This window comes from Scyliorhinus canicula, chromosome 9, assembly GCF_902713615.1.
Source record: "Scyliorhinus canicula chromosome 9, sScyCan1.1, whole genome shotgun sequence".
In the NCBI taxonomy this organism is placed as follows: Eukaryota; Metazoa; Chordata; class Chondrichthyes; order Carcharhiniformes; family Scyliorhinidae; genus Scyliorhinus; species Scyliorhinus canicula.
Genome location: NC_052154.1, coordinates 3615214 through 3638595, shown reverse-complemented (window position 1 = coordinate 3638595; position 23382 = coordinate 3615214). Strand labels below are relative to the sequence as shown.

Here is a 23382-nt window from a genome sequence, read left to right as displayed (position 1 = left end):
GAGGGAGGGACATTTGCCTAGAGGGATTGTGTTGTAAATAATTTAAAAATTAGTAGGGGTAATGTTTGTATGGAAAAACTCTTTCAATAAAAATTATTTTAAAAAAAACTATAATCATTGGTTTTTTTCCTTGGAATAACTCGTTAAAAATAGAGAGACAGCCAAAATACTTCTCTGCCTGAGTCGACAGCAGCCAAATGTGAAAACAAAAGTAAAAACTCACAGAGCCACAGCCCAGCTCCACCCACACAATGATATCACTGAAGCCATGCGATAAGACAAACCCTTTCTTAAAGGGACACTCCCATGACACCTTCAGGGATGGAAGTCTGCCGTCCTCACCTGGTCTGGCCTACATGGCACTCCAGATCCACAGCAATGGGGTTGGTTCTGAAATGCCCTCTCAAATGACGTAGCAAGATGCTCAAATCAAGGGCAATTAGGGATGGGTAATAAATGCTGGCTGAGCCAGTGATGAATGACTAAAAAAACGTCCCTCAACTGCCTGGGACAAGGGACCATGTAGATTGGCACAGCCTGGGAATCAACGTCTTTGTGAGGAATGGAGGAAGCCGGCTCAGCACTGGTGGTCATGTTTCATGGGTAATCCAAGTCAGTGACATTGAACAAGGTTAAAAAGAAGACAACAAACTTGCAGTTATATACAAGACAGAAAACTCTCTGAGCATCAGAGAGGCATCAAGAGTTAACCCATCAAGGTGGGGGAATAGAGTCCAAAGACAGAAGTTGGCCAGAGCAGGCAATGACAGCAGTTTCCTTTCATTGAAGGACATTGATGAATCAGCTGTGTTTGTAAACAATCCAGTTACTTCCACGCCCATCATGTCTGATGCCAATTTCACAAAGCACCAGATTTCACAATGTGCTAAAGTGGAATTTGAACCCCTGACCTCTGGATTGCTAGTCCAAGATCAGAGCTCCTATACCACTGTCCAGGGTGTGGTAACCAAGTGTGGCTAAGGGAGAACAAGAACAAAGAAAATTGCAGCACAGGAACAGGCCCTTCGGCCCTCCCAGCCTGCGCCGATCCAAATCCCTTATCTAAACCTGTCGCCTATTTTCCAAGGATCTACTTCCCTCTGTTCCCCGCCCATTCATATACCTGTCTAGATGCATCTTAAATGATGCTATCGTGCCCGCCTCTACCACCTCCGCTGGTAAAGCATTCCAGGCACCCACCACCCTCTGTGTAAAAAACTTTCCACGCACATCTCCCTTAAACTTTCCCCCTCTCACCTTGAAATCGTGACCCCTTGTAATTGACACCCCAACTCTTGGAAAAAGCTTGTTGTTATCCTCCCTGTCCATACCTCTCATAATTTTGTAGACCTCAATCAGGTCTCACCTCAACATCCGTCTTTCCAACGAAAACAATCCTAATCTACTCAACCTTTCTGCAGTTGTTTCATAGCCACAGGAAGTGAAGCAGAGGGATTTAGAGAGGAGGTCATGAAAGCTAGAAAGACTTGGATCATTGGGACGGCATGGTGACGCAGTGGTTAGCACTGCTGCCTCATGGCATCGAAGTCCCGGGGTGTCTGAGTGGGTTTCACCCCCAGAACCCAAAGATGTGAAGGATAGGTGGATTAGCCACGCTAAATTGCCCCTTCATTGGAAAAAATAAGTTGGTACTTTAAATTTATTTTAAAAAAGACTTGGATAATTCTAGTGCCTTTAACAACAGGCAAGATAATATAATAAAATTAATTAGTTGATAATATTTGATCTGGAGCTGTCAGGTTAAAACAGACTTCAGAAAGATCTCAGGGTATAGGATACACAGGTTAAGTTGAAAAGCAAATAAACACCAAAATTCATTTCAAGAAGGACAGAATACAAAAGCAGAGAAATTAAGTTAAACCTGCACAGAACCTCGTTTAATAATAATAATCTTTACTATTGTCCCAAGTAGGCTTACATTAACACTGCAATGAAGTTACTGTGAAAAGCCCCCTAGTCACCACATTCTGGCGCATGTTCGGGTACACAGAGGGAGAGTTCAGAATGTCCAATTCACCTAACAGCACGACTTTCGGGATTTGTGGGAGGAAACCGGAGCCCCCGGAGGAAACCCACGCAGACACGGGCAGAACGAGCAGACTCCGCACAGTCAGTGGTGCTAACCAATGTGCTACCTATTAGATCAGTGTTCTTCAAAGTCGGGGGCGGGTCGCGGGTGGGTGTCGGGAAGGTCGCGGAGCCGTTGTCCGCGGCGTTCCTGATCGCGCAAATCCCCGTGCAGCAGGCGGCTTTTCATAACGCCGGCTGCAAGCGACCGCGACCATGTTAAAAAAAAAAATTCGGCCACATTGCGCATGCGCACATGATGATCGGCATGCATGAGCATTCAGCGAACATGTTAAAAAAAAATCGGCCGCATTGCACATGCGCGTCGATACTCGGGCACGGATACACAGTGCGGCCACTATTTTTAAAAAACGGTTGCAGCTTTTTGTTTTACAAGTTCTGTCGTGGTTTTTATTCATTTATTTTATTCATTTGATTTTTTTTACAAGTTCGGGGGGGGGGCGGTTTATTCATTTTTTTTCATTTATTTTACTCATTTTATTTTTTATTTTTTTGATAAAACTTTACAGGAAAAAAATTCAGAACTTTGGACAGATGGAGACTCCAAATTTCCCGACACCGGAAGCTTCACCTTCATCCAACAGGTTCCATTGGAGGAGCGTGTACGAGGGCCAAAGGGACCCAAAACCATTTCCTCCATTTTTGGCAGCAGCAAACAAGGTAAGAGAAAATGGTGGGTCGCGCAGGTCGGCCGGCGTGGGTCGCGAAGGTCGGCCAGCGTGGGTCGCGCAGGTTGGCCGGCGTGGGTCGGGAATGTCAGCTGGGTTGGGTCCTGAAGGATGGCCGGTTGGTAAAAACGGGTCCCCGGATAAAAAGTTTGAAGAACACTGTATTAGATCAAACTGGGAGTATTGTGAACAGTCACTATATTTTAAAAGGGGGACAGAGGCAGTGGGGAAGATACAAAAAAAGATTTACTAATGAATGAATAGGCTGGCTCAAGGTTGAGGGGGTAATCAGGTTACAAAACGATTTGATAGCGTAGACACAGAGAAGAGTTTCCACCACTTGTGGGACTCGGGACTATAAGTACAGAATAGTCACTCTTCAAACTTGAATCAATGCTTCGAGCAAACCAACGTTTGCCAGTGAGTACAAGATTGGAGAGTGAAGGGGGCTTGGCGAGTGTCACGAAACAAGCAGCAAAGTTGAATTTTGTGGGATAATGTCCCTCGTTTCTGACTGTGTGGCTGGCAGCATGGTTAAAAAGCCCAGAATCGCCACTTGCCATACCTGACTATACTGGAATGCCTGTGGCTGTGCTGGGTTTGGGGCAGATTGCTGAGGTCGGAAAGCCACATACTGTTGCCCTGGATCCTGCTGGAAGTTTCTGAATTGTCCTTGAGAATTCTGTGCAGAATCTGCAAAATAAAACGTCAAAGGCAATTAACAGCAAAATTACATTGTATGGACTACTACAGCTAAATGGAGCAACTGGTTTCTCCCCCCCCCCCAATATTTGCTGCAAAGATGTCTGTGGCCACCAGACATCCAATGGTACAATGTTTCAAGCAGCCATAATCCATGATGGTGCGTGTCAGCAAGCTATTTGACTGCAAGGTGCATCGCTGCATCGGATCCCAGCCAATTGCACTTTTCAGCAGGAGTCAGTGAATGGCCATTGCAAGCAGGAGCGGTGAGCAGTCCTAATTCTTTGTTGAAACACCAATGGCAGACACCGCCTCCACTCATCCCCTCCCGCAAGGTCAGCCTCTCTCCATCGACCTCCCTAGACTCCAGGCTCTTCTAAAACTGAGAGGGCCTGTCAGCCCTCTCAGATCAACGTCAAAGATCTCATTCCACTATTTCTCTCCGGTGTTCTCTCCAAGATTCATCTCTCTCTCGACCAACATCACTAAAAGCCGATTATTTGGTCATTATCAGTTTGTTGTATGTAACTGGCGGCCACATCAGCTGCATTTTAAAAGTGACTGCACTTCAGGGAGTTCTTGACTGGCTTAGAAGCACTCTGAATTTGTGAAAGGCGCTATGCAAATGCAAATCTGTCTTGACATGAAGGAGAGTGCACAATGAGGAAACAGGGAGGTGGTTACTGAAAAATAGATGAGCAGAGAGTCCAGGCGGCTGGATCCATCAAATTGCAGGAAGTTACAGTCGGGCTAAAGGCCATTCGATCTTTAACTGAACAAAACGTCAGATACGTTCTTGAAGAGAATGTAACCAGGACAATTCAGGGAAGGGTAGCCCAATAGATCATAAGAAATAGGTAGAGGCCATTCAGCCCATCAAGCCTGCTCCACCTTTCAATAAGATGGTTTAACTGTGGCCCCAATTCCACTTTCCCGTCTGCACCCCATATTCCTCAACTCCCTTGGACGGGGGAGGAGGGAGAGGTGAGATTTGAGACGAGAGGACAGTATGATTAATGAAGCAGTTGGACTGAGAAAGTTTTGTTGAAAAAATAAGCATGTTTAATAAAGGTATCCAATCCTCTATCTGTAAGTAACTGGCTTTAAAAAATCATTGAAATGACTTGGATATCTAACATTTAGTCACTTCATTCGTCCATACTAGTCAGTTTCTGTGTAAATTAAATATATTTTGGGTGAAACAAACATTCTGTCCCGTGTCTGTGAACCTCACTATTCAATACAATTAAAAAAAATAAATTTAGAGTACCCAAATTTTTTCCCCCAATTAAGGGGCAATTTAGCGAGGCCAATCCACCTACCCTGCACATCTTTGGGTTGTGGGGGTGAGACCCATGGAGACACGGGGAGAATGTGCAAACTCCACACGGACAGTGATCCGGGGCCAGGATTGAACCCGGGTCCTTGGTGTCTTGAGGCAGCAGTGCTAGCCACTGCGCCACCCTGCTGCCCACAGCATTGAATGCAATTTAAAGATCGTTCCCTAATCAGTGCATATGACAGAATCTCGCTATTCTTTTTTTTTGTAAATATTTTGTATTTTCCTCCTTTTTCACATTTTCTCCCAAATTTACATCCACCAACAATAAACAATAATCAGTAACGAATACAATGTCAATCCCCATATCAATAACAACCATCCCATCCTCCCACCAAACCCCCAAACATTAGCCCGCATGTTAACATAAACAAATGACAAAAAGGAATCGGGAATCACCCATAGTCACCATTAACACATACAGTCCCCCCCCCCCCCCCCCCCCCCCAACCCTCCCATCCCCCATGTTCCATGTAATCCAATTCTCGAAAGTGCATAATGAATATCGCCCATGAATTGTAGAACCCCTCCACCCGTCCCTTCAGTTCAAATTCGACCTTTTCAAGCCTTAAGAATTCCAGCAGGGCCCCCCCCCCCCCCCCCCCCCCCCCCCCAACACCAGGGCACAGGGTGGAGAGGTTGGTCTCCACCCTAACAGGACCCGCCTTCGGGCGATTAACGCGGCGAAGGCTACAACGTCTACCTCCGCACCCGTTTCCAACCCCGAATATGGCCACCTGGGGACCCGGGTCCAGTTTCATGTGCGCCACTTTAGAGATTACCCGAAACACCTCCTTCCAGTAATCCTCCAGCTTTGGGCAGGACCAAAACATATGAACGTGGTTTGCAGGGCCCCACCCCCCCGCAACGTTCACACACATCTTCTACCCCCTCAAAGAGCCGGCTCATCCTCGCCCTTATATGGTGCACTCTGTACACCACCTTCAGCTGTATCAGCCCCAACCTCGCACACGAGGTGGAGGCGTTCATCCTCTGGAGCACCTCACACCAGACCCCCTCCTCCATATCCTCTCCCAACAATTCCTCCCATTTTGCCTTGATCCCTCTAGCGTCGCCTTTTCCTCCTCCAAAATAGCCCCGTAAACCGCCAAAGAATCTCACTATTCTGACTGGGGATTGGAGACCTGAATTGTGAATGGTGTAAAAGATCATGGAGAACACAATCATACGCAAGCGGTTTTTGGATGTAACCCACCCATATTTAAAACAGTTCACCTTTATTCTGGTTCAGTCAATTGTACTGATTGTGGAAAGCCCATTGGGGAGCTTTTTCAATGTTACTCAGAAGTACTTCACAGAGCTGGGACCCGTGTTCGATTCCTGGCTTGGGTCACTGTCTGTGCGGAGTCTGCACGTTCTCCCCGTGTGTGCGTGGGTTTCCTCCGGGTCCTCCGGTTTCCTCCCACAAGTCCCGAAAGACGTGATTAGTAGGTGAATTGGACATTCTGAATTCTCCCTCTGTGTATCCGAACAGGCGCCGGAATGTGGCGACGAGGGGATTTTCACAGTAACTTCACTGCAGTGTTAATATAAGCTTACTTGTGACAATAATAAAGATTATTCATTTAAGTTTAGGCAAGGGGATCAGTAGTAGTTGGGAATGTGAACTCAAAAACACAAATCGGTCAGCTATGGATCTTATTGAATGGAGGAGCAGACTCGAGGGGCCGAATACTATTTCATATGTACGTATGGTTTCGAATCAAGGAAAGCAAAGAGGAGATTTGACAGAGGTAGTTAAAATTGTGATGGGTTCAGATGAAGTAAGTCATGGCTGGAGGGCCATTGACCAGAAGAGATAGACTAGAAGCCAGAGGCAACATGATGAAAGGCTTTGTTCACGTACGGAGTGATTAGGATTTGAAGCACACTGCCTGAGAGTGAGCCGGAGACAGATTCAACATTAACTTACAACAGGCAAGTGGACAAATACTTGAAGGAGAAAGAAATTGCAGTGATGTTACAGCGGCACAAATTGGATTGCTCTTTGAAAGGACTGGTGCAAACTCAATGGGAATGGCCTCCGCGATGATTCTCGGAAAGGATTGCTTGATATAATTCTGGGAGACTAAGTGGGACAAATAACTGGGGAGAATTGGAGATTTGGAAAACAATACCAAAACATAATTAAGTTCAATGCAAGAACATAAAAAGACAATGCAGAATGAAAGATAAGGATGTTGGACTGGAATAGCAGTACGCTGAGAGGAGGTGGGTGTCAAGTTACATTGGGCAGCACAGTGGTCAGCACTGTTGCTTCACAGCTCCAGGGTCCCGTGTTCGATTCCCGGCTTGGGTCACTGTGTGGTGTCTGCACGTTCTCCCCGTGTCTGCGTGGGTTTCCTCCGGCTGCTCCGGTTTCCTCCCACAAGTCCCAAAAGATGTGCTGTTAGGTAATTTGGACATTCTGAATTCTCCCTCTGTGTACCCGAACAGGCGCCGGAGTGTGGCGACCGGGGATTTTCACAGTAACTTCATTGCAGTGTTAATGTAAGCCTACTTGTGACATTAATAAAGATTATTATTAACAGCATAAAAACAGGTCCACCGACAGACAGACAGTAAATATAGAAATGAAATGAAAATGAAAATCGCTTATTGTCACGAGTAGGCTTCAATGAAGTTACTGTGAAAAGCCCCTAGTCGCCACATTCCGGCGCCTGTTTGGGGAGGCTGGTACGGGAATCGAACCGTGCTGCTGGCCTGCTTTAAAAGCCAGCGATTTAGCCCAGTGAGCTAAACCAGCCCCTAGAAGAGGCTGATTCAAAAATTAGAATTTCATAGATAATTAAACTGCAACATAAGAGGGAGACATTTTATAAAGAATAGAGAAAGCGCTGGTACAGGGGGAAAGGAGGTTAGCAGGGTTAAAAGGGGAGGTAAAATAATGATCATATCCTATGAAAGGGCTTTAATAAACACATATTATTAAAAGACTAGTTAAAGCTAGGCTATGGCTGAATCATGCAGTAAGTTGGAGGGGTTAAAAAGGTTTGTTTATGCCCAGGTGTATTTTGTTGCTTCATAGCCCTTCCCCGTGTCAGTGAATTGTGCAGTTTGGATAGTATTGGAACACCAGCCCAGTCTCACCGTCTCCCCCTTCAATCGCTGTCCCAGGACTGAAAGGAACATAAATGCTCCGTCTCGTCGATATAACCCAGACACAGGCTGTAAGGCAATAAACAAAGTATTCCTCCAATAGAAACTTCTGGAACTCACTGAAGTCCTGAGGTGTGCTGGTGATTGGCTGCTGTGTGGGGTATTGCTGGTAGAAGTTTTGTTGGTGGGAAGTATTCTGCTGGAATTGCCCCTGCTGTGGTCCATACCAGGTACCTGCTGTAAGAAGATAAACTCCAAACGTTAGTCTCTGTTACCCACAAATTTATCTCAGTTTAACATTAGATTTAATTCCCCTGCTCAGTGACAAAAGACAGTGATTCTCACTGGGGTACAGGTCAAAGGGTGATCGTCGCTTCAGCTACTTGATGATTCCAAAGATGTGTAGGTTAGGTGGATTGATCGCACTAAATTGCCCCATAATGTCGAAATGATATACAAGTGAGGCGGGGTTACGGGGATATAGGATGGGGGAGTAGGCCTCGGTAGGGGCTCTTTCAGAGGATTGGTGCAAAATCGATGGGCCGAATGGCCTCCTCCTGCACTGTAGAAATTCTACGATTCTGCAGACACGGTGCTGTACTGGGTTATTTGCTGGACTTACAAACCAGAGCAGGTTGAGATTTGAATTGATACCTGGGTACCACCAGTAGGAACTTCTCTCTCTGTCCCCTCACCATCACCCCCAGACTATCCCAATCATACCACCTTGTCTATACCTATATACTGCTCCGTGGTGATGCCATTGGCACTTCTGGGATCAAGCTCTGTAAATAACCCCGCCTCCTTTGACCATATGGACAGAGAACATTTCCCCAACTGAACCCTGGCAATATGAAAGCCAAGAGTGCCTTTCTCTCTCCCAACCCCACCTCCCCCGTCACTTCCATAGCCTCTTCACGAGATAGAATGGAACCTTGGGAATCCTTCAACACCCTGTAGGATACCAAGACCATATTGGCAACACCATCTTCCCACTTCCCTTACCTCAATCCCATAGCTGACATAATCCTAATCGTTACTCTGTATCTAACCCCGTACTGTACCTGTCCTGGGAGTGTTTGATTGGGACAGCGTAGCAGGAGCTTTACTCTGTATCTAACCCCGTGCTGTACCTGTCCTGGGAGTGTTTGATGGGGACAGTGTAGAGGGAGCTTTACTCTGTATCTAACCCCATGCTGTTCCTGTCCTGGGAGTGTTTGATGGGGACAGTGTGGAGGGAGCTTTACTCTGTATCTAACCCCGTGCTGTACCTGTCCTGGGAGTGTTTGATGGGGACAGTGTAGAGGGAGCTTTACTCTGTATCTAACCCCGTGCTGTACCTGTCCTGGGAGTGTTTGATGGGGACAGAGTAAATTTTCACTCCCTCAGTGGCAGCAGTGTGCACAATCTATAAGATCCACTGCAGCAGCTCACCAAAACTCCTTCAACATCTTCCAGACCTGCAACCTCTACCACTTAAAAAGACAAGGGCAGCAAATGCATTGGAACACCACCACCTGTAAGTATCACTCCAAGCACGGTAGCATAGTGGTTAGCACTGTTGCTTCACAGCACCCAGGTTCGATTCCCGGCTTGGGTCACTGTCTGTGCGGAGTCTGCACGTTCTCCCCGTGTCTGCGTGGGTTTCCTCCAGGTGCTCCGGTTTCCTCCCACAGTCCTGAAAGACGTGCTGTTAGGTGAATTGAGCATTCTGAATTCTCCCTCAGTGTACCCGAACAGGCGCCGGAATGTGGCGACTAGGGGCTTTTCACAGTAACTTCATTGCAGTGTTAATGTAAGCCTCCTTGTGACACTAATAAAGATTATTATTATTAAGTCACACACCATCCTGACTTGCAACTATAACACCGTTCTTTCACTGTTGCTGGGTTTACATCCTTAAAGTCCGTTCTCAACAGCGCTGTGGACTGTAGCGGTTTAGGAAAGTGGTTCACCAGCACCTTCTCGAGGGCAATTAGAAATGGGCACAAGGGGCAGCATGGTGGTGCAGTGGGTTAGCCCTGCTGCCTCACGGCACCGAGGTCCCAGGTTCGATCCCGGCTCTGGGTCACTGTCCGTGTGGAGTTTGCACATTCTCCCCGTGTTTGCGTGGGTTTTGCCCCCCACAACCCAAAGATGTGCAGGGAAGGTGGACTGGCCGCGCTAAATTGCCCCTTAATTGGAAAAAATGAATTGGACACTCTAAATTAATTTTTTTAAATAAAAGAAATGGGCACAAAATACTGGCCTTGTCAGTCACACCTACATCCTATATAATAATAAAGATGTTTCTGATAAATGACCCCTCATTACTGACTCCCTAACCAAAGGAAATTGTCTTTCCTAATTTACTCTCAGAAAGATTTACAGTTTAAAAAAATACCATTAAATTTCCTCTTAACCATCTCCAGTGGAACATTCTCCATATCTTCAGTCCTCCGCCAATCTACAACCATTTAAAACTCAAACTTGACATCACTAACTACTTGCTCTCTCTCTCTCCCCCCTAAACTCTGAATTTCTGTAGTGTGGAATCTTTGTCAGGAACCAGTGTCCGGGGGCGGCACAGTGGCGTAGTGGTTAGCACTGCTGCCTCACGGCACCGAGGACCCGGGTTCAGTCCTGGCTTCGGGTCACTGCCCGTGTGGGGTTGTCACGTTCTCCCCGTGTCTGTGTGGGTCTCACCCCCACAGCACAAAGATGTGCAGGTTCGGTGGATTGGCCGCGCTAAATTGCCCCATAATTGGAAAAGAAGTGCAATTTTTTATTTTAAAACAAGAAATTCAGTGTCTGTTACCTTCTGTATAAAGCTGTAAGTTCATTCCTTCTGCTGGACCTTGAGTCTGGTTAAACTGGTTGTTGAAAAATTCTCCCTGGGAAACTGGTGGTTGTGCAGGAACTGATTGGTAACAGAGAAGACATACATTAGTAAAATACTAATTCCTCATCAGCGTGAATAGTAGAGTCAGACTGTTCAGGAGTGTGATTAGGGCTTTCACACACAGAGCAGTGTAAATCTGGATCTTTGACCTCCAAAAAGGCTGTGGATGCTGTGGTCAATGTTTCAGGACTGAGACTGATAGGCTTTTGTTGGGGAAGGGTAATTAGGGGATAAGGATTAGGTGGGTAAATGGAGTTAGGATGCACATCAGCCATGATATAACTGGACGGCAGAGCAGGCTTGATGAGGCTCCTTCTGTTTTTATGTTCCGAATACTCAATCGCAACACGAGTAAAAAAACATTTGGTGAATTGTGATGCTGTGGCTGTCCCAGGTTCGATCTTTGACCTGCGTTAAATCAGCTGTTTTCAGCCGGTTTATAAGTCTAGATATCAGGTGAGGGACGCCAAGGCTGTGTACAGCTGGGGGAACCTGTGCTCCTGATCACTGTCCAGTGACTCCTGCTGAGTGGACCCAGAGGACATCTTAAAGTCAGAGTCAGAGTCATACGTCATCCCAGTGGGCTTTCAACTGTTCAATCTTCCCTCTGGAAAAGCTGAGACCCAGTAAAGATGGGGTAAGAACCTGCCTTTCACTTGTGGGCGAATTCTGAACAAGGAGGCAATAAAATAAGAAAAATACCAACAGGTCAATATATTAAGGAGGAAATATTTTCCTCACAGAGAGGGGTGAGAATGTGGAATTCTTTACCGCTTGGAATGGTTGAAGCAGAGCTAAGGGGAGGGCGGCACAGTGGTTAGCACTGCTGCCTCACAGCGGCAGGCCAGCGCTGTGGCACAGTGGTTAGCACTGCTGCCTCACAATGCCAGGGAAGCACTGTGGCACAGTGGTTAGCACAACTGCCTCAGAGCTCCAGAGCAGCGTTGTGACACAGTGGTTAGCACTGCTGCCTCACAGCGCCAGGGCAGCGCTGTGACACAGTGGTTAGCACTGCTGCCTCACAGCGCCAGGGCAGCGCTGTGACACGGTGGTTAGCACTGCTGCCTCACAGCTCCAGGGACCCGGATTCAATTCCGGCCTCGGGTGACTGTCTATCTGGTGTTTGCACGTTCTCCCCGTGTCTGCGTGGTGCTCTGGTTTCCACCCACAGTCCAAAGATGTGTGGGTTAGGTGGATTGGCTGTGTTAAAAAGCCTTAGGGTCCAAAGATGTAATGGTTAGGTGGGGTTACAGGGATGAAGCGGGGGGCAGTGGTCTGAGGGAGGGTGCTCTTTCGGGGGGCCGGTGCATGCCCGATGGGCTGAATGGTCTCCTTCTGCACTGTAGGGATTCTAAGGACTCTATGGAGGCTTGAGGTGTACATGAAGAAGAAAGGAACAAAGAGATAGAAGGTGAGGTGGATCAGTGAACAGAATGTGCTCTGGATTCAATGTCAATAAGCAGCCAATATTCACTATGTGGCTGACATTAAAAATGGGCTCTTTGTAGAATGAGTGAGATGTAAACCACACAGGCCAACCTGACTGTGTCTGCTCTTTAATCTGACTGTGTCTGCTCTTTAACCTGACTGTGTCTGCTGTTTAATCTGACTGTGTCTGCTCTTTAATCTGACTGTGTCTGCTCTTTAACCTGACTGTGTCTGCTCTTTAATCTGACTGTGTCTGCTCTTTAATCTGACTGTGTCTGCTCTTTAACCTGACTGTGTCTGCTCTTTAATCTGACTGTGTCTGCTCTTTAATCTGACTGTGTCTGCTCTTTAACCTGACTGTGTCTGCTCTTTAATCTGACTGTGTCTGCTCTTTAATCTGACTGTGTCTGCTCTTTAACCTGACTGTGTCTGCTCTTTAACCTGACTGTGTCTGCTCTTTAACCTGACTGTGTCTGCTCTTTAACCTGACTGTGTCTGCTCTTTAATCTGACTGTGTCTGCTCTTTAACCTGACTGTGTCTGCTCTTTAACCTGACTGTGTCTGCTCTTTAATCTGACTGTGTCTGCTCTTTAATCTGACTGTGCCTGCTCTTTAATCTGACTGTGTCTGCTCTTTAACCTGACTGTGTCTGCTCTTTAATCTGACTGTGTCTGCTCTTTAACAGAGCTCTCAGCTGGGTGAGGTACTGAAGATCCGATCAAACTGCAGCACCCAAACAGCAAACTTGACTTTATTTCCATAATTATCGTTTAAAAAGTTCCAGTAACTATTTGCTTTTTAGACATACACCTGCAGTACAACTATGTTCCTGCAGATGGTGGAGCTGAGCTGCAGCACTGACAACAGTCTCGTAGCCTTGCAAAGCTGATTGTTTTTTGAAAAATCTTCTGCCCCCCCCCCCATCCCAACTTCTACTGACTTTTATAAAATCAATTCCACACTAAATTCCCCTGAGGGAACTGACTCTCACTGAGGTACGGAGCCCTGGGTATTGGAACCTGCTCACTTTACGCTGAAAGACAAAGATGAGAAAGTGATGCACAGCTGCACAGACTCGCGATCAGAGCCCGTTTGGAGTATCCTTGGTCAGTTTTGAACCCCTCCCCTCCGGGAGCAGATCTCAACCTTGGAGGGGGCGCAGCGTAGATTCACCAAAATACTGAGGGTTAGAAAATGTCGGGTCACGTGGGATTATTTTATTCCCTGGGTTAGAATACTGAGGCGTTTAAAACGTTAAAAGGATTCAATCGGGTAGGTGGAGAAAAACTATTTCCTCTGGTGTCAAATCTGAACTTTGGGCCAGATCTTCAAATTAAAGTCAGGCTGTCCAGCTGTTTCAATCTGATTTTTAAAAATTCATTTACGGGATGTGGGCGTCGCTGGTTAGGCCAGCATTTATTGCCCATCCCTATTTGCCCTTCAGAAGGTGGGGGGGAGCTGCCTTCTTGAACCGCTGCAATCCTTGAGGTGTAGGTACATCCACTGTGCTGTTAGGGAGGGAGTTCCAGGATTTTGACCCAGTGACAGTGAAGGAACGGCCGATATATTTCCAAGTCAGGGTGGTGAGTGACTTGGAGGGGAACCTCCAGGTGGTGGGGGTCCCAGGTATCTGCTGCTCTTGTCCTTCTAGATGGCAGTGGTCGTGGGTTTGGAAGGTGCTGTCTGAGGAGCCTTGGTGAGTTATTGCAGTGCATCTTGTAGATGGTACACACGGGGCACTGTTCATTGGTGGTAGGGGGTTTGAACGTTTGTGGAAGGGGGGAGCAATCAAACGGCTGCTTTGTCCTGGGTGGTGTTGAGCTGCTTGAGTGTTGTTGGAGCTGCACTCATCCAGGCAAGTGGAGAGGATTCCATTGCACTCCTGACTTGTGCCTTGTAGATGGTGGACATGCTTTGGGAGGTCAGGAGGTGAGTTACTCGCTGTAGGACCTGCCCTGGTAGCCACAGTATTATGTGGATAGTCCAGGGCTTTTCACATAACTTCATTGAAGCCTACTCGTGACAATAAGCGATTTTCATTTCAGTTTCTGATCAATAGTTACCCCAGGATGTAGGTATCACTGGCTGGGCCAGCATTTACTGCCCTCATTGCAGAGGTTAGGAGTGAGTCTGGAGTCACATGTAGGCCAGACCATGGAGTCACATGTAGGCCAGACCATGTAAGAATGGCAGAGTTCCTTCCCCAAAGGACATTATTGAACCACTTGGTTTTTTTTATGAGAATCGACAATGGTTTCATGGTGATCATTAAAACTTTTAATTTTGGATTTTTATTTCATTCCAATTTCACCATCTTGCTGTGGTGGGATTTGAACCCAGGTCCCTAGATCTTGTCCTGGGTCTCTGGATTATTAGTCTAGTGGCAATACCACTGCCTGCCTTATGAAATCAGAAGTACCTTACCACAAAACCTGGAACTTTCACCCCATAAAGGATGTGGATACTTGGGGTTAATTGGAGTGCTCAAGACCAAGAGAGAATTGTGTTTGATTCATGGAGAGGAGGAAGGCCGATGCCGTGGCCTTCGCCTCTCTGATTGCACCGCGGCGAATTCTACTGGAGTGGCGGTCGGCATCGCCACCGGGGCGGGGGGGGGGGGGGGGGTGTGTGTGTGTGTGTGTGAAAAGGGGAAAATATTTGTACAGACTGTATAGCTGTTTGCTGGGAAGTATGTTTCCCGGGGTGTTTGTGGGTTGTAACCTGTATTGAAACATGTCTGTAATAAAATACGGTTGTGCAGTGGCAAGCACTGCAATCTCACGGCGCCGAGGTCCCAGGTTCGATCCCGGCTCTGGGTCACTGTCTGTGTGGAGTTTGCACATTTTCCCCGTGTCTGTGTGGGTTTCACCCCCACAACCCAAAGATGTGCAAGGGAGGTGGATTGAACATGCTAAAATGCCCCTTAATTGGAAAAAATTAAAAAATTGGGCACTCTAAATTTATTTTTAAAAATACATTTAAAAAGAGGTTTCTGTTTGATAATAGTATGAAGAATATGGACAAAGACTGGCACCCTAACCTGTTCAAAAAGGAACTCACTGCCCTAGCTCTAACACAGCGAAAGCAAACAAACAAATATGACGAGTCATTTCTGTAGAATGAGAGTTCAATTCTCCCTCCGTAGCCTGAAAATTTGAATTCAGTCTATTTTTAAATCTGAAAATAAAAGTCTGGTCCAGATAAGATTAACCAGGAATCTGTCAGATTGTCAAAAAACCCACCTGGCCCACTTGTGTCCTTTAGTGACGGAAACCTTCCATCTATACCCAGCCTGGACCAACAGATGGTTCCAGTCCTCCACCAAGTCTTAGCTGCTCCCCTGAAGTGGTTCACTAAGATATCCAATTGCATCACCGCCTCCTCTTCCAGTGCACTGAAGAAGTGGACAGTAAGTGAAAGCTTTGCGAGGAGAAAATAAATTGCACCTCTGATAAAACCGTAACAGATGTGACAGGGAGATCAGATGGTGTTAAAACCAGGAGAGAGAGAGAGAGAGACTGTGTTGGCCAGAGAGTGTGGGACGGAGCATCAAATCAGTTGTCTCTTGCTGTGATGGGCAGGTTTGTGTTTCCTGCAGTGTTGTGCTCCATCTGTACTCTACCTGGGTTCTGCTGGGCGACAGGCTGCAGGTGAGACCCCAGGGGCTGCCCCAGACTCACTCCCATCTGCTCCTGGGCTGGGTTGAAGTTTCCCACGTTGCCATGACTACCGACAGGTAGGCCCATGGCGGAGTTTGGTGCAACCGGCTGACAGTGCGGCTGCCCCTGGGGGAATGGTGATCCAACACCTGCTGTGGGGAGAGAAGGAGAAGATTAGAAAAGACAAACAACAGCGTGTTTTCCATCACGTGGCAACGACTCTCCCCACGGGCCTGGTGTTTTCATCGGGCGCCTCCTGAACCCACATCTCTCACAAGCAAAACACACCTAGAATCCAGCTTAAAATCTTCCGTCTGTATCAGGCCAGACCTGGGGTGGAGGTATAGAGATCCCTGAACCGTGCCACCATCCTGAATGGTGCTGGCGTGGGGGAGGAGAGGTTTAACCGGAAAGGGCAAGTTCTGGAACTAAAACACAAGGCAAGGAGGCAGCCTTCCCACCCACACCACCCTGAAATTCATTGCAACAAACAGCTTGGCCGATTGCACAAGGGTGATTCTGTGAGATTACAAGTTTAAATTCCAGCAATTTGAGAATTTGATGGGAAGAAAAATCTGGAACTGACCCTGTAGCTGCTCCATAGAAACCCCAACTGATTCATAAATCTACATTTGACAGGTTTGTATTTCTGTAGCACCTTTCCCAAGCGGCGCTTTCCAGCCAATGAAGCACTTTGGAAAAGTGGTCAGGGGGGTAATGTAGAACACACAGCAGCCAATTAGGGGAGGAAACCTGCTGAGCTTACCCAGTATGGCCTATATTTGACTCCAGTCCCACACCAACATGGTAACTACCAAACGGAGCTACCAGATGTGCAGTAAATGCCAATCTTGCCAATGATACCCACATCCTGACAATCAATTAACGCAAAAGCTGCGCAGTACGGAGATCCTGCATCACACTCTTCCCCCAGTTCCCAACTCAAATCCATTGCCTAAACTCGCTGCATTCATGTTCAAACCCAACAGCTCTGTCAGAGATCACAGCCATTGGCCCTTTACCTGCCATCTGATGAGGATTTCCTGATCCCGGGGGAGGGGTTCCATTCCCCATGGAGTCTATAGTCCTCCCGACAGGCTCCAGCCCACCCGGCCCCATCGCCATCGGCTGCCCGAGTGTCTGAAAGAGTTAAAAATTGCTCAGTGTAAAATAAAACAAAGTCAGGTCAGCGGCTTCAACGATAGTGATTGGTTCCCAGGGGAAGTCGGGCAGACACTCTGGAGGTAGACTCTTGCTATGACAGTCGGCAGATGATTCGGAGAATCAGATGAGTCAAATGTATCGCTGTGAACATGGAGGCTCCCCCCAGGCAGTCAGCGTATACGAGCAGACATAAAAAAAAACTCACCAGCAAAGAAGAGTCAGGTGTTTGGCACTGGAAGCTGTGGACACTCTTGAGACTCGGTTTAATGGGTTTTTAAAGCTGCATGAAATATCAGATATCTATTTGAAGTAACAAGGCTCCACTCAGTAACAATCGGGGGGTGGGTGGGATTTACCAGTAAACCTCTGCTGCCAGATTGCTAATTCTCCGCTCATGTCTCTGTGGTACAGTGTGTGACTGGGGCCAATACAGCAGCTGGTGGGAAGATCCCAATAGAAAATGGTACAACTTCACATCATCATCAATATTCAAAAAGAATGGAATGAGAGAGAAATACACTCGTCGCTGAAAAGGGAGAGACCAAATTGTGCTTTGTCAGGTGAATGCTCCCACCCTGACAGAACGTTAAGCAAGTCCTTTTCTGATGGATCTGCTGCAGAGAGTTGGCAAAAGGACCAAGAAGATAAATTTTTTCCTGTAGGAAGCTGTGATCTGGAATGTGCTGCTCGAAATGGCGGTGGAAGCAGATTCGTTAGCATCTTTCAAAAGAAAACTGGATAAATACTTGAAAAAAAAAATGTTCAGGAACAGGGGGAAACAACAGGGGAGGAGTGCGACTAATCAAATAGCTCTTTCAAAGAGAGGACACAAACATAATTTGATCATTTTTTCAATTTATTGATAGAATCCCTACGGTGCAGAAGGAGGCCAGAGTCTGCACTGACCCTACGAAAGAGCATCCTCCCTCGGACTACTCCCCAGCCCTATCCCCGTAACCACACCCACCCTACACCCCCCGGCTTGGCCAGGTCACACACGGAATAACACGCAGGCCTGACCAGGTCACACACGGAATAACACGCAGGTATGGGCAGGTCACACACGGAATAACACGCAGGTATGGGCAGGTTACACACAGAATAACACGCAGGCCTGACCAGGTCACACACGGAATAACACACAGGCCTGACCAGGTCACACACGGAATAACACGCAGGTATGGGCAGGTCACACACGGAATAACACGCAGGCCTGACCAGGTCACACATGTGGGATAACATACAAGCCTGAGTACACGCCACTTACCACGGGTTGGGCGCTGGGCACATTCTGGCTGGAGTCTGCTATCGTGGCCAGGTAGATGAGGTTTCTGTGCAAGATCTGCTGATATCTGAGTGATAATCAATGAGAAAATATTAGTGATTTCTCATCCACCATTTTCTCTTCTGAAGACACCATTTCATTCTGGAGGACAGTTCCAAGATCACTAACAGCCCAAAGGTCTATTTCTCACATGTGCCTCTGACAGGCTGCTCAGCATGAACAAGGGAGTGGGGAGTGGCGGGGGTGGGCACCTCCTCTGGGCTATTTCCAAACTGCCCTCACATCCCAGCATGAGATACAGCAGTACTGGGCACCCCCAGCTGGGGTGTGGGCCACAGGAGTGAAATTGGCCAATTGCATTAACCTAGACCCCTGGATAAAAATGAAATGTGCCAAATATTTAATAACCAGTTACAGAAGATGCTTAAATAAACTTGCATATTTTAATAGAATTGTAACCATCCTCAAATGGCAAAAAACCAATGAAATATTTGTGCTGACATGATTAATGTGACCTCAGGTTGGATCTGTTTCCCATAGCTTTCTTTAGATTTGGACTCAACGATATACAGACGTTTGAAATTAAAAGAAAATTCATTTATGGGATGTGGGCGTCGTTGATTAGGCCAGCATTTATTTCCCATCCCTAGTTGCCCTTGAGAAGGTGGGGGTGAGCTGCCTTGAACCACTGCAGTCCCTGAGATGTAGGTACACCCACTGTGCTATTAGGGAGGGAGTTCCAGGATTTTGCCCCAGTGACAGTGAAGGAACGGCCGATATATTTCCAAGTCAGGGTGGTGAGTGACTTGGAGAGGGACCTCCAGGTGGTGAGGTTCCCAGGTATCTGCTGCTCTTGTCCCTCTAGATGGTTATGGTCGTGGGTTTGGAAGGTGCTGCCAAAGGAGCCTTGGTGAGTTCCTGCAGTGCATCTTGTAGGTGGTACACACGGCTGCCACTGTGCGTTGGTGGTGGTGGATTTGAATGTGTGTGGAAGGGGGAGCAATAAAGCGGGGCTGCTTTGTCCTGGATGGTGTCGAGCTTCTTGAGTATTCATAGAATTTACAGTGCAGAAGGCCCATCGAGTCTGCATCGGCTCTTGGAAAGAGCACCCTACCCAAGGTCAACACCTCCACCCTTTCCCCATAACCCGGTAACCCCACCCAACACTAAGGGCAATTTTGGACACTAAGGGCAATTTTGGACACTAAGGGCAATTTATCATGACCAATCCGCCTAACCTGCACATCTTTGGACTGTGGGAGGAAACCGGAGCACCCGGAGGAAACCCACGCACACACGGGGAGGATGTGCAGACTCCACACAGACAGTGACCCAAGCCGGAATTGAACCTGGGACCCTGGAGCTGTGAAGCAATTGTGCAAATGAGCAGCACTCATCCAGGCAAGTGGAGAGTATTCCATTACACTCCTGACTTGTGCCTTGTAGATAGTAGACGGTCTTTGGGGGAAGTTGAGTTATTTACCGTAGGATGCCTAGCCTTTGACCTGCCCTGGTAGCCACAGTATTAATGTGGCTGGGTCCACTTCAGTTTCTGATCAATGGTAACCCCCAGGATGTTGATTGTGGGGGATTCAGCGATGGTAATGCCATCGAATGTCAAGGGGTGATGTAGGAGATGGCTATTGCCTGGCACTTGTGTGGCTCGAATGTAACTTGCCAGTTGTCAGCCCGAGCTGGACATTGTCCAGGACTCGCTGCATTTGGACATGGACTGTTTCATTATCTGAGGAGTCACAAATGGTGCTGAACATTGTGCAGTCATCCGCAAACATCCCCACTTCTAACCTTATGAAGGAAGGGAGATCATTGATTAAAAAAATTTTTTTTTTTAAGAGTACCCAATTCATTTTTCCAATTCAGGGCAATTTAGCGTGGCCAATCCACCTACCCTGCACATCTTTGGGTTGTGGGGATGAAACCCACGCAGACACGGGGAGAATGTGCAAACTCCACATGGACAGAGACCCAGAGCCGGGGTCGAACCTGGGATCTCGGCGCCGTGAGGCAGCAGTGCTAACCACTGCGCCACCGTGCTGCCCATGAAGAGAGATCATTGATGAAGCAGCTGAAGATGGTTGGGCCGAGGACACTACCCTGAGGAACTCCTGCAGAGATGACTTAGAGTTGAGAAGATTGACCTCCAACCACCACAATCATTTTTCTTTGTGCCGGGTATGACTCCAACCAGCGGAGATTTTTTTCCCCGATTCCCATTGACTCCAGATTTGCTAGGGCTCTCTGATGCCATACTCAGTCAAATGCTGCCTTGATGTCAAGGGCAGTCACTCTCACCTCATCTCTGGCATTCAGCTCCTCTGTCCAGATTTGAACTAAGGCTTTAATGAGGTCAGGAGCTGAGTGACCCTGGGGGAACCCAAACTGAGTGTCCGTGAGCAGGTTATTGCTGAGTAAGTGCCGCTCGATAGCACTGTTGATGATTCCTTCCATCACGTTTGATCATTTCCTCTTGGATTTTAAACCCAGCAAATTATACATCTACAGATTTGCTGATGATTTGATGAAAGCTAGCCAAAGTCACTGCATCATTCTCATTTAATGCTTGTCTAAGTATCTGCCTCTGTTTTCATAGCTTACTTCAGATTTGAAAGCTGTCGAGCACATTGGGCAGAACGGAAAATTTGCCTTGAGAGGGATGGCATGTTTCATAATGTCTGTTAACATTGTATAGTTTTGGAACTGCCATCACCTCATTACAAATTAAGTACAATGAACAAAATAATCCAGCTCTCTCTGACCATTCTATCCTCGTCGCCCATTTTTCTCTTTTTTGTCACTTCTTCTTCCTCTGCTGTTTTGACTTAGCGTGGATTCTCCCTTCCTCATCCCACCACTTCAACACAGAAAGATGCATTAGGCAGGAGCAAAGTGGATGACTGCCAAAAATCAACAGCGAGAAGTGCAACCTCACTCATGCGCTCTGGCATTGAAGACAGCGGTTTCCCTGTGCTTGTGGAATCCAGAATGAGCTGTGATTGAACGGCAGAACTGCGATCCTGGCATCAACTTGTGGCAGCGGGGTCCCGAGCCCTGGGATAGACTGGAGCGGCGCGGCTCCTCTGCCCCGTGGACACTAGTCAACGGGTCACACTCAGAGCCTTGATGGACTGCACGCGGCCTGCTGGCGGCAGGATGCCCAACACAAGGTTAGAGTTTCTAAATGTTGGAAAGACCAAGGAACTGTTCATCGACCCCCCCCCACCCGGTCTACATAAATGGTTCCGAAGTGGAGATGGTCAATAGCTTTAAGTTCCTGGGGGTCACCATCACCAACAGTCTGTCCTGGTCCAATCACAGTAAAGCCTAACAGCGTCTCTACTTCCTACGGAAGCTAAAGAAATTTGTCATGTCTGCATCGACTCTCACAAACTTCTACAGGTGTGCGATAGAGAGCATCCTATCCGGCTGCATCACAGCCTGGTATGGCAACTGCTCGGCCCAAGATCGCAAGAAACTGCAGAGTGTGGTGAACTCAGCCCAACGCATCACACAAGCTTGCCACTCTCCCATTGATTCTGTCTACACCTCCAGCTGCCTCAGGAAGGCAGACAGCATTATCAGAGACCCCTCCTACCCAGACTTTGCCTTCTTCCAGACCCTTCCATCAGGCAGAAGGTACAGAAGTCTGAAGACCCGCACATCCAGACACAGGAACAGCTTCTTCCCCACAGCTACTAGACTCCTCAATGACTCCCCCTCGGACTGATCTGTTCCCTGTAAGAACACTATTCACGATGCCCTATGCTGCTCTTGCTCGTGTATTTGCTTTGTTTGGCCCGTGTTCCGCACTGTAACCAATCACTATTTGTCGATGTACCATTTGTCAATGTTCTCTGTTGATTTTTCTTTTGTCTACTATGTACGTACTGTGTACGTTCCCTCGGCTGCAGAAAAATACTTTTCAATGTACTTCGGTACATGTGACAATAAATCAAATCAAATAAGGTGCCGGACGTCGAGGAATTCATGATTAATCTCCTGTGGCAATGCTTGAATAACATCCCAGGAGATAAATCATTAGGACATTAAATTTGTTTGACCATTTTTTGTTTACTATTTATGAAGAGATTGGAGATAGGGAATAAAATTCATTTTACAGTCAAGATCATCCAATCCAGTTCCAGTCTGTTCACTTTCCAATTGGCCATGGGAAGGTGAGACACCAAGCAGTTTGGACACAAGACATTGGAGCAGGAGTGGACCACGTGGCGGCTCACCTGAATTTGAAAAATCCAAAGATTCACAACCCTTTGATTGAAGTAACTTCTGCTCATTTCAATCCAAAATGATCGGCCTCTGACCCTCAGATTGTGCCCGTGTGTTTTAGATTCCCCGACCAGTGGATCCAATCTCTCAACGTCCAAACCCCTTCAGTATCTTCTATGTTTCAATAAGATCAACTCTCATTCTTCTGAACTCCAGAGCCAAGTGAGGCACTCAATGGCGGCAGAGTAGGTCATTGATTAGAATCATAGAATAGTTGCAACACAGGAGGCCATTCAGTCCATAATGTTAATGCTAGCTCCCTGTAAGAACTACTCAGCTCTTCCCACTCCTCTGTCATTTCCCCCTCGTCATTCACATTTTTTTATCTTCGAGTGCTTACCCAATCCCCTTTGGGAAGCCTCAATTGAATCTGACTCCAGCACACACTTGGGCAGTGCATTCGAGATCCTAACCACTCGAAGCATAACATTTTTCCACGTGTTTTCTGTATATATCTGTCCCTCTGAATCTCAATCCTTGTGTCAAAGGAAGGATTTCTCCCTATCCATTCTGCCCAGACCCCTCAGGATTTTGAACACTTCCATCAAATCTCCTCTTTTTTGAGAACAATCCCCACCTCTCCAATCTATCCATGTTACTGAAGTCCCTCGTCCCTGGAATCGATCTTGGAAATCTTTTCTGCACTCTCTCTAATACGTTCACATCTTTCCGAACGTGCACTGCCCAGAACTGGATACAATACTTCAGTTGAGGCAAAACAG

At 47.2% G+C, this 23382-nt stretch overlaps 1 protein-coding gene across 2 annotated transcripts in view; it reads right to left on the bottom strand.

Annotated features, from left to right (window-relative positions):
• LOC119971063 (protein SSXT-like) overlaps nucleotides 1–23382 on the bottom strand; it is a 36734-nt gene that overhangs the window by 2988 nt on the left and 10364 nt on the right. The window contains exons 3-8 of one of the 2 annotated variants that reach the window (XM_038806201.1): nucleotides 18338–18422; nucleotides 16929–17046; nucleotides 15870–16055; nucleotides 10736–10837; nucleotides 8059–8175; nucleotides 3343–3470 (exon numbers count right to left, since the gene is read on the bottom strand). In XM_038806201.1, coding sequence (XP_038662129.1) covers nucleotides 3343–3470; nucleotides 8059–8175; nucleotides 10736–10837; nucleotides 15870–16055; nucleotides 16929–17046; nucleotides 18338–18422 — 736 coding nt within the window. Of the gene's footprint in view, nucleotides 1–3342; nucleotides 3471–8058; nucleotides 8176–10735; nucleotides 10838–15869; nucleotides 16059–16928; nucleotides 17047–18337; nucleotides 18423–23382 lie in introns of both variants that reach the window. The other variant, XM_038806200.1, reaches the window with a different exon arrangement.